The following is a 12,379-nucleotide window of genomic DNA, read 5'->3' on the forward strand; positions in this document are numbered from 1 at the left end:
CTAGCCACCATACCGGTTGCACCCCGCGCCCCCATCCTCCACTCTCCGCCAATGGTGACGAGTGGAAAGGGCGAGCAGCCCCAAGGACAGCTGAAGTAAAAGAAAAATAAAACCAGTTCACAGTTGGGATTCACGCCGTCGAGTCGTCTCTCTCTCTCCTCCGCGCGTACTCGCGTCCCAACAAACTCATGCCCACTTCTCATTAGTAAGAAAAAAAGATATCCACAGGCAGTGGTCAAACGTCAGTCAGGCAGTGGAGTTTCTCAAGCACGTCGAGGCCATCAAGATTGAGAACCATAAGAAGCCAATTATAACCACTGCCACACAGCGTGAGGTGACAGAGTCAAGAGTCAGGCTCTCTGTGCAAGAGGTGATAAGCCGCCATACCTAAATAATGAATTTGCTTCCTCCCACAGGGCCTGCGTGACACAAGATGGGCTGGTTGTAAACTTTGCAGCCGCATCATCCTGAGTTTGACATCCTAATTCCCAATATTAAAGCATACTATGCTGCTTTGTAGGGGGGCATCGGTGAGAGGGAGACTAACAAACACCTAAACCACGCTAAAAACTCACTAAACGCTGCTATTGTGGAACAACTGGCCCACATCAGCCCGTACCATCTGATTCAAGCATACGCCGTTATCGAAGCTGAATTAGGTCAATAAATGAGGCTGAAGATGTTTTTTATTGAAGCCTTAGTTCGGACATCGCAGCAAAGAAGCAATGTAAAAATTTGTAATGAATATCTTGAATCTTGTACAAAATACTGTTGCTATTTCTGAAGTTGTTATTATGTCCTCGAATACCTCATGCACCCGGCACTGCAAGATCTGTTTGTGAAATTTTTTGTGATCTGTGTGTGAAATGCAACATTTTCTTTTTTCAGTTTTGCACTATAAAGCGCAGTAACTACCATGTGGCAAAGCTTTGCAGGAAAGCATGTTTCTTGTTTCAGGGAGAACACAGACATGCAGACATACCAGGCCTACGTGCTAGCAAGGAAGTGGGAGTAGAATGAGGATAAGAGAGCTGATTAAACAAAAGTGGTCTAGAAAGCTGGAGAATACAACATTTTTCTGGGTTGTCAGAGCTCCCTCTTAATGTTAAATTTGTGCAAGTACTTTCGCATAGTTTCTGTCAGCTTAAATGTAATACAGTTAAACCTGGATACAGTTAAACCTGGATATAATGAAATTGACAAATTCCCGAAAAACATCGTTACAAAGAGGATTTCGTTATATGCAGGTTTGGCATGAAAATTCGAAAAAGAAACGCTTACCGTATTTACTCGTTTCTAACGCACCCTCGATTGTAACGCGCACCCGTTATCCATTTTCGTCGAAGCACTCATCCTTGGAATGCCACACTAGGTACTGGATGCATGGACGCGTGTCGTTTCGCACAAGCGCGAGGCATCGGAAAAAAAGAGCGAGCGTCACAATGGCGTCGTAGCGTCATATGGTGTTACAGTAGAACCCCATTGTTACGTTCCCAGGGTGCTGCGTTTTCCCAGCTGTTACGTCGTTTTCGGCCGGTCCACAGAATTCAATGCATTGGTAACCCCGCTGCTGCGTCGCAACTGTGGGACCGTTCCCGCATCACACGTTGCGAACTGCCACCCCGCGCCGGCCCGAGCGGCCATTTTGACTTTTCATGTCGCTTGGCTTGGTGGCTTGACGATGGCATTGGCCGCCCAAAGTGCCGGGGGCGACAACTATGACGTCGTATTTTCAGTTTCCACCAGCAAAAGTATGGCCCTTGAGATCCGTATTTGCTATATAAATATGGTGTCCATGACGCGTTGTGGCCCTAAAATTGGTTTTGGCTCATAGATGTTCCATTTAAAAGTCCAAGGGCGATAACGCAGTCGCCACGCACCGTATGCTGTATGGGCGAGTGAAAACGTGTGAGGGGAGCCGACGACCGTGTCTAAATCTCGCGCGCGCAAGAAAGAAAAGCAGGGAGGAAGCGCGCCTTCTACCGTTGCGCTCGAGGCACCGGCGAGGGAGCGAGGGGGGAGGGATAGCGGGCGGCGTTGTACTGTACTCTAGCATCAACTGCGTACTGCGCGGTAGCGCGCGGTCGCGCGGGCCATATCTTGAAAGCGATCTGCGTTGAGGCAGAGTCTAGGCAGTGTAGGTGCGTCGGTGGCTCGTAGCTTTGTGCGTACTGTGTGTTCTCGGCGCTCAATTTGCATTGAAGCGATAGACAACAGCACGAAGGTCACTTCGCTTGCTTCTGCAGCGGCGCTTCCACACGCCGCCAGCGTTTGACAGCGCGTGTCCGTGCTCATTGAGTGTGATGTGTCACAGCGTCTGTCAGCGCGTCGACAACATCAACTGGAAAAGGAGAGTGCAGGCTTGGCGGGCTAGGCCAGCTGCAGCAAGCGGCAGGATCAGGTTTGAATGAAGGGAGGGGGAAAGGCCACGCCCATGGCGGCAAGATCGCTGGGTCAAGGGATGCAGGCCAACCTCGCACACGTTCGCATTCCGTCGCGGCGGAGAAGGTGCTTCGGTTGCTGCTCACGCAAAAATGACAAAATTTTGGGGCAAAATCTCTAGGTTGTCGGCGGGGTAAATTCGTTATTTCGAGGGGGTCTCCCGCTGCCACTTCGTTACGTAGAGGTCTCAAATACATGTGCTTCTATGGAGTAACGGCGGGGAATAGAAAAACTTGGTTATATCCACGAATTCATTACATGGATGTTCATTATAAGCAGGTTTAACTGTACACATTATCACAGTTATGTCATCATACGAAATGTGCTCAAGATATCAGGGTGTTCGTGCATTTTGAATGCTGTGGCCACATCTGTCCCATCAGAGTGCACATATGAAGGCTGATTATAGTGCATTCTCAAAATTGAGGGAGAAAAAAAAAACGTAAATCTTAATATCCTCTGTTTTTTTTTTTCTTTTTTTCCCTTTTTTTTTTCTTGGTTAGTTGTTTTTGTTAGTTGAGATAACTTGAGATAACTTGAACAGTTATCTCAAGGTAATCTTTGACATATGATGACACCTCTGTGAGTAGGCGGAGACAACATGATAGCCACGTATTTGAGATTCAATGAACGCCAATTGTGCTCACCGCTATCATTGCCATTTCAGTGTTGCTTTCTTGGGCACAACTTTATTCATTTCTTCTGGAAGTGTTTCTGCTTCTCCAGACAATACGGGGATTTTACTGCTCATGAGCAGAGCTTCCCAAGACAGTGAAACATTTTGGCTGATTTGGCAGGCACAAAAACTGCCTATAGGAGACTATGGTCAGAGATAAAGGCATGCAAGAATGACAACTCTAGAAGAAAAAGAAACCATTAGAAGAACAGCTAGGAGGATGCATTACTCACAATCTTATGATGGCCTGGAAAGTCAAAAGTGTAATCAAATTTCAACATGTCCTCATAGGCGTAATTCTTGTGTTTCTCATTCCCATAGCTGCCATAATAATCGTAAGCAAGAACCTGCAATGCAGAAACAGTTATGTAAATCTCACACTACCTTTGTGTACACTGTAAATGGCTTGCATTTGAACAAGATATCGTTGGTTCAGCTTACGGGGTGATCATTTTTAAGTTTTACTAAACTTTAAAAAATCGCCTGTGGCAGGTAGCACGATTCTTGCTCTTGAGCTGAATTATTCCAAGAGGTGGACATTACTAGTACAAGAAATCGACATATATATTCAATTAATTAACATTAATTCAGTAATTAACTTCCAAATTAATTACTTTACGGCATATATTCCAATTTACAAATTGTAGCAGATGAGTATGCAAGATGTATCCGCTTGAAATGAATTTCCAGGATGACGTCAGTTTTGAGGCATTATTTTCCTAAGTGTGGGACAAAATACATGGGCATTTCAGTTACTTTTGTGCTTCAAGGCATAAAAGAGTGTTTTTTTGGAAAAAGTAATTGGAACTGTGCATTTTTACGGCGAGTTTGATGGCGCATATCTCCAAATTGGTGTCATTCTGGAAATGCATTACAAGTGGATATGCCTTGCATACTAACCGGCTACAATTCGTAAATTGCCATATGTGCTGTAAAGTAATTAATTAAGAAGTTAATAAGTGATTTTTGTTGATTAATTGAATATGTGTTTTGATTTTTCATGCAAGTAATGTGCACCTCTCTGAATAATCCAGCTCAAGGACTAGAATTAGGCTATCAGCAACAGGCGATTTTTGAATATTCCATACAACTTAGAAATGATCACCCTGTATATATATATATATATATGTATATTTCAACTGCCCACACAACTGCTGAGTATAGCCTCATATAAGTAAAAATTTAACTCACTCGAACAGCTTATAACAGCAAACATAGTACAAAAAGGCAACTAGAAATAATTCTAATTACAGGTTGATGACAAGGCTGACCGTACAAGGGCTACTGTACAAGACCTACTGTGCCAGAACATGTGAATGGCCCCTGGCATATTCACGATGAAACATTAAAAAAATTCTGGGATTCAGTACATGCTGTACATTCAGTACAGTACAGTAGAGGGGCATTAAAGAGGAATATTAGGTTAAGCTGTATTAGTAAATCACACTTCTGCAATAGCGATCTCACCACTCTCACCATGAGAGGAGGATTAGTAAATCAAGAAACATGCGCAAAAACGAAAGACATGCAGCAGCACCGCCCTGAAATTCCTGCACCAGCTTACCCTGGTGTCATGGATTTTGGCAGCACCTACTTATTAGGTCTAGATAATTGGTCAAAGATTAAAAAAGACTACATTGCATTCTAAAGAAACCACAAGCTCAACCTAGCAAGTTTTGATAACTTTTTCCTCAATAAAACAGCCAAAAAACAAAACAGTACTTTGAAATTCATGATGTTACACTGACATTCCAGAACTGAGCTCTGAGCATGAAGTTCAAGAATGCAAAGGCTGTCATACATTTTTTCCAGTAACATTCAACATTTTTCAGCCAAATGAATGACTATAGAGTTTTGAGAGAATAATTTACTAGGATAAACTGATTAAGTATTGCCCTTTGGTGTGCCCTTCAAAACATCAAAAACAGCAAAGCACACTGCTGCAACCATGTACGGAAAAGGCAACATTCTTCAATGCCTTTTTGAAAGAGTGCATAAATTCACTGAGTACTATAGGCACCAGACAGCTAGCATAAAAAAAAGCTAACAAGATTTTTGAATTACGGTGTTTAACGTCCCGAAGCTGCACAGTGGGTTATGATTCATGAAGGGCCCTGTAGTGGAGAGCTCTGGGTTAATTTTGCCCATCTGGAGTTCTTTAACATGCACTTAAATCCAAGTATACAAGCGTTAGTGCATTTTGCCCTCACTGAAATCTGGCCACCACGACCGGGACCGAACTAGTAATCACCTTCAGCCCAGCAGCACAACATCATAGCCCACTGTGGCGGGTTATGGTATATGGGTCTACAAATTTTGCTGGAAAGTTTGCAGCTGCTCCCAGAAGTTACTCGAACATGATCCCCTCCCCTCCCCCCCATAAAAAGTCAGATTCTTCTGTAGCTTGCATGTGCAACTTAAGCTCCACACACAAATGCAGAGTGAAATTTTCTATTTCTGGCTATAGGTTGTAAAAAAAATTCTGCAATTGAATTATAGTCATCATGTGCCAAGATAGATGGCAAGTAAAGAATACACAAGGTGTTACATTCAAAGAGAAGTAATGTAGTATTTATCACCACAAGCCACAGCACCAATCACAATTAAAAGCAGCCCTAAATTTACGCGCTGTTGCATGACCCACACTGACATTATTTTGTGTTTTGCAAGCCAAACTGAAGAATTCCAGTATATAATTTGAATGCAAAGAACGGAAGGAAACATCCTCACAGGTGCAGGGCTGTCTTTAGCAAACCAACCAGGTCGTTCCCAACCCAGTCGCTCTTGGAACACACAGCCTGCCTGGGAAAAAACCTGAAAATCCAGGGAAGCCCTTAGAAAAGATCAAGAAATATGGGAAACTATATCAGATTGTAAACGATACATTACCTCATGCAAGGGATCTTTCCGCATGTTTCTTGAGGCAAGAGGTTCATCATTCGGATAGACAATGGAATAGTTCTTGACATATGACTCATGACTTCGTTCTCGAATCCACTTGTTGTTTTTGGTGAGCGAAGGGGAAAAGCGCCTTTAAATGAAAGCAATAAACTTGGTTAATTTATGGGTGAACACCTCGTCAAATAAATAAAACTAAAAAAATTTGGGTTTACAAGCCACTAAAGCAAAAAAAAAAAAAAGACTTTGTGCAAACAAATTGTGTGTCAATTTGCAGGAAATACTGGACTGTCTAAGGGTCATGGAATGTTGCAATAATTGTTACACTAAACATGCAATATACCCTCCCACATCAGCACCAAGATATTTCTAATGTTGTACAGTAAGTGCTCCAGCTTATCAAAGCACCACTACAATACTTGCCAATGACGACAGCACTGACAGCAAACACTCTTAGGTTACTACCCATTTCACATACAAGTCTACACTTGCAAAACACAGCTACTCCTCGTTACAGGCTTTTTGCACACTACTCTTGAAAAAAATTCACAGGTTGACTGTATTATCTTTGATTTCTCAAAGGAGTTCAACAAAGTAAATTATAGCTGACTGTCATTTGAGTCATCCTTCTGAATCTTGACCATAAACTTTTCAGGCTTGAGTGTTTTCTGAATCCCTGGTATCAATACATGACTGCCAATAGCTATGACTCATATACACCTCAGGTAACAAGCTAGTGCTGCACAAGGTTCTGTGTGTTGGCTTCTTTACTTTATTTAACATACAGTGATCTACTTGACTATTTGTCCTTATTGGTGCATTTGTATGCAAACAGCTGCGTTCCTTACCATGAGGTTTATGATATTATGACATGCTGATTATTATCATTATTACGTTTGTACACATAAAAACGAATACACAGGGGAGAAAGAAATAGAGCTAGCTGGAAAGTGCCACCAGTAGGGGCACAATGCCTGCCGGCTCTAAAAGGATAAAGGTGCATAGAAAAAGAATGGTGAGTGAAGAATAAGCGAGAGTTTAAGAGGGAAGTGGAAATAATGAGTGAAGAAGGGAGAGAAAACAAAAAAGGGTGAATAACACAAGAATAAAACATGCATCTGCGCCGCACACTTATCAGGCAGAAGTTAACTTCCAGAAAATGGTCCATGAAGAGGACAAGAAGACTCCCTTCAAAAAATATCCCCTACAGACGATCGAAATCACTGAGTTTTATACCATCTGTAGGCCTGGGAGCTATGTCTCACGATGAAAACAATGAGTCAGAAAAAGTTGGTTGTTTATTATAGAAGTTGTTTTTCTATCTCAAGACAGTCAAACATAAAGGAAGTTATGGAGTAACATTTCTCTTTTTGACATGAAACGTCTTTATGATCAGTCAGAGGGGGTCGCTTGCTAAAACTGCATCTAACGAAAACATGTTACAGCATTATCGTGTATATCTTTGCAACTGTACTAGCCCCATGCCTTATTTTGGAATCGTTATGTAGAGGAAAGAAGCCATTACTCAGTCATGCATGTGTCCTGTGAACAAATGGCACCTTTGTTGTGCCACACACATAGGTCGGCAGTGTGGGAGAACGCTCACTCACACTCACTCGCCATTTTTTCCAGGCCCCGCACTCACTCACGTTCACACTCACCTCCACTCTCGCTCACAGCACTCACTCGCACTCGCACTACCTCCACTCACACTCACAGACACTCACTCGCACTCATCTCCACTCACACTCACAGGCACTCACTCGCACTCGCCTGCACTCACACTCACCTCCACTCACACTCACCCGCACTCGCACTCACCTGCACTCGCACTCACTGGCACTCACTCGCACTCACCTGCACTCACACTCACTTGCACTCACTCACACTCGCACTCACCTGCACTCACACTCACTGGCACTCACTCGCACCCGCACTCACCTCCACTCACACTCACTCGCACTCACCCCTTTGAAATGAGTGCGAGTGACTGCACTCATGAGTCACTGTGCCGATCTATACCGCTCACAATTCGTGTATATTCATAACGAAGCTTCCAATTTAGCACCTGTTGCATCGGGAGTGCGCCACGGCAGTGTTTTGGACCCAGTTTTATTTTTAATATACATAAAAGATTTGCCTTCCCGATTACATGATAACATCTGTCTATTAGCTGACTATTGTATTTCGTACCATGAAATTAATCACAGTGATAATCACCATATAGAAAGTTCTGCCTTTTCTTGGTGTCAGGAGTGGCAGATGACTAAATGTTCAAAAATATGTAACGCTAACAGTAAGAAAGAAACAGATATCCGAGTTTACTTACATTATTAATGACACACCTCTCACTTGTGCATTTCAGCGTAAATATTTAGGTGTCACTTTAACATACACTCTCCGATGGAAAAGCCATGTTAACAAAATAACCTCAAGTGGAAATCAATGTACATGCTGAGCACTAAAGCAACTCTTCTTTCTGAGAAGACACCGTCGTTTGCACCCCCAGATAAAATTTGCTGGCCTACAATATGCTTGTTCGAACAGTGCTGGAGCACGCCAATATTGTTTGGTTTCTGTACACAAAAGAACTCATTGCAAGAATGGAAGGGGTGCAGAGGAAGGCAATAAGGTTCTGTTTTAATAAATACAAGTTAACGGATTCATTGACTGAATTATTAAAGAGAGCTCGTTTATTAACACTGCAAAGTAGAGCAAAACTAGCACGACTAAAGTTTTTGTTTAACTTAATTCATGGTGACATAAACATGACGTCAGCCCCAACCTCTCTCGGTCCATCTCTCTGTCATTGACATTAGACGTGTGCATGCTTGCCGCCCATGCTCGCTAAGCTCCCCTTCGGTCAGATTGAGCCAAGAGAGCGGGAAATAGAGGAAGAGATTGACTGTCCGTATACTTAGTCAACCACTTAACGCCGAAACAAACACAAAAGGGAGAACAAAGCGGTATCTATCATTGCATGTTCGCTTTTTCTCCGTGTATGCGAGCGTGCGTGTCTGTTACTCTGTGCTAACTTGGCTAGTCCCTCTTCCGCTCTGCCTGTTTATATAAGGAGCCTGTACGTGTACGTTTCAGAGGGAAGCAGTAAGAAAATGAGGAGCCATTCCACCCTCTGAAGGCGGATGACCAGCGAAGTTGTAACAAATCACACGGTATTAAGCGTCTTCACTCAGTGGAAGTCATGGCAAAATTTGCCGGTCATGATTTGGTATGTCTGCCATCAGCGCTCCAGCCCATACATATTCCCTGGAGTATTAAAGAAAATGTCGCAGTTTCGCCTGAAAGACGAAGCTTCGATTGCGATAGCAAATTAGTAGAGAGCTATACGAAGCAAGGATAGTAGTTTAATTGGCCGTATAAACTTGTAAACATTCGCCTACTAACTAAATAGACAAGCACGGTGCCACGCGCACACAGGTAAACATGCATGAATGCATCTCACTCGATGACCGCAGAAACTTGCTGTCAGAAGGCTGGAGTAAGGAGGCGCAGGTATAGCCGCGAGTGAATTGCCCTTCGTGCCGCCTCTCGCTTCAAAGCGAACAAAACATCGAAAACACAGTGCATACGAAGTTACCGGCTCTAGTTGAACATTGTTCAAGTCGCAAATCATTTTGAAAAGGAGGCCCGCATGGGCACGCACTTTTTCCACGTCGCAGATGGCTTTCGAGAGACGACACCCATGCAGCCACCACTGGAGCAAGATGACCCTCCCCCCCCCCCGTGCCTGACGCGCGACAGAAGCAGCGCGCTTCCGCCCCGCCTTTTCCCTCACGCGCGCGAGATTGAGCAGCAAGTGCCGGCTGACCCTCGCAAGCTTGCACTCGCAAACGCAGCGTACCGCCGGCATAATAATAATATAATACTGGGGTTTTACGTGCCAAAACCGCGGTCTGATTATGAGGCACGCCGTAGTGGACAACTCCGAAATAAATTAGACCACCTGTGGTTCTTTAACGTGCTCTAAACGTTAGTGCACGGGGTTTTTTTTTTTTTTTTTTCATTTCGCCCCCATCGAAAAGCGGCTGCCGTGGCTGGGATTCGATCCCGTGACCTCGCACTCAGTAGCCCAACGCCATAGCCACTGAGCAAACACGGCACGTACCGCCGGCACGTGGTGACGATTTTACCGTGTTTGGACTTCACACGGAACCTCACAATGACGTCGCTTGGAGTTCGCTTGGTGTGTCCATATAATTGCTATCGCAATATAATATATCCGCTCATTATACATTGTGTCACTGATGCCTGAACCTTGGATTATTACGACCTTAGTGAGTGGTTTCTATCTTGGTGTGCACAATCTGCTAGCGCGATAAGTCATCACCGCGAGTGAGCTTGTACACACAACGTGCCTCCATTTTTCCGCAAGCAAGGTGAACCGATATCACTTCTGCTTATCGTTCAAGCACTCACCACGTTCACACTCACTTCCACTCACAAGCACTCACTCTTGTTCACACTCACCTGCACTCACACTCACCTCTATACACCCAGAAGCACTCGCCACGTTCACACTCACAGCACTCAGTCACATTCACACTCATCTCCACTCACACTCACAGGCACTCACCATGTTCATACTCACTTCCACTCACACTCATTGGCTCTTACCTCCACTCACACTCACTGGCATTCACCTCCACCCACTGGCTGTCACCACCACTCACACTCACTGGCACTCACCTCCACTCACGCTCACTCACACTCACTGGCACTCACCTCCACTCACGCTCACCGGCACTCACTTCCACTCACATTCACTGGCACTCACTTCCACTCACAGTCACTCGCACTCACTCGCACTCCCACTCACTGGAACTCACTCGCACTCACCTCCACTCACACTCACTGGCACTCACTCGCACTCACCTGCACTCACACTCACTGGCACTCACTCGCACACACCTCCACTCACACTCACTCGCACTCACCTGCACTCACACTCACTGGCACTCACTGGCACTCACTCGCACACACCTCCACTCACACTCACTCGCACTCACCTGCACTCACACTCACTGGCACTCACTCGCACTCACCTGCACTCACACTCACTGGCACTCGCTTGCACTCGCACACACCTCCACTCACACTCACTCGCATTCACCTGCACTCACACTCACTGGCCCTCACTCGCACTCGCACTCACCTGCACTCACACTAACTGGTACTCACTCACACTCACTGGCGCTCACTTGCACTCACCTGCACTCACACTAACTGGTACTCACTCACACTCGCACTCACCTGTACTCACACTCACTGGCACTCACTCTCACTCACTTCCACTCACACTCACTGGCAATCACTCGCACTCACTTCCACTCACAGTCACTGGCACTCACTCCCACTCGCACTCACTGGCACTCACTCGCACTCGCCTGCACTCACTCGTACTCACCTGCACTCACACTAACTGGTACTCACTCGCACTTGCACTCACCTGCACTCACACTAACTGGTATTCACTCACACTCGCACTCACCTGCACTCACACTCACTGGCACTCACTCGCACTCACCTGCACTCACACTCACTGGCAATCACTCGCACTCACTTCCACTCACACTCACGGGCACTCACTCGCACTCACGCCTCTGAAATGAGTGCAAGTGAGTGTGAGTGAGTGCACTCATGAGTGAGTGCGCCGACCTATGGCCACACATGACGCAATCAGAGCTAAATTTAGACTTGCACATGGCGTTCACAGAGGCGTCGCTCGGCAGTATGTTTGTCCATCCAAGCAGGTATGGTCACATTTGAGAGAGTTCAGTATGCCATTGTGGGTATAATTTATCAAACTCAAACTGGTGCTCATCAGGAGTTAAAAGGCCTACAAGTGTGAAAATTGCTGCAGAAATTTCACGCTTGCTTGGTTATGCCCCCCCTACATTCAATACACACGGTCGAGAAATGGTGTGAAGAATCTTGGGCAGCAAAACAGAGGGATATCCAACCCCTTTGACTACGGCAGAATGTATGTGTCCGTCTCCATAGGGAGCGCAAGCAGAGGAGACTGACAAGCACATAAGCCCCAACCAAGTGTGGCAGGTTCGAGCACTGCAGGGCAGTCTCAGGTAGCACCAGTAGGGGGGTAATTTCTTTTCCCAGTCCTCAAACACTCTCTGCAAAACAAACGAGTCCACTACGAATAGCAAGCGAGCACGATTGCAAAATTAGACCATAAGACGTGTAACAGGTGTATCAGGTTTAGCATACATTTTGCATGTAAGCTTTCTAATAAGTGATCAAATGCAACTTGGGTCTTTGGTTAGTAAGTAATTTCTATACTCTAGTGCCCATTCACCGCCTACAGTCCACACGAGACATTTCACGTAC

The 12,379-nt window shown here is 45.1% G+C and overlaps 1 protein-coding gene across 1 annotated transcript in view; it reads right to left on the minus strand.

Moving 5' to 3' along the window:
- LOC119437074 (sarcosine dehydrogenase, mitochondrial-like) overlaps positions 1-12,379 on the minus strand; it is an 89,809-nt gene that overhangs the window by 32,427 nt on the left and 45,003 nt on the right. Inside the window, 3 exon segments of the mRNA XM_037704145.2 lie at positions 3,352-3,465; positions 5,849-5,932; positions 6,008-6,149. Of these exon segments, the coding sequence (XP_037560073.1) occupies positions 3,352-3,465; positions 5,849-5,932; positions 6,008-6,149 (340 nt within the window).

Source organism: Dermacentor silvarum, chromosome 1, assembly GCF_013339745.2.
Source record: "Dermacentor silvarum isolate Dsil-2018 chromosome 1, BIME_Dsil_1.4, whole genome shotgun sequence".
Taxonomy (NCBI): Eukaryota; Metazoa; Arthropoda; class Arachnida; order Ixodida; family Ixodidae; genus Dermacentor; species Dermacentor silvarum.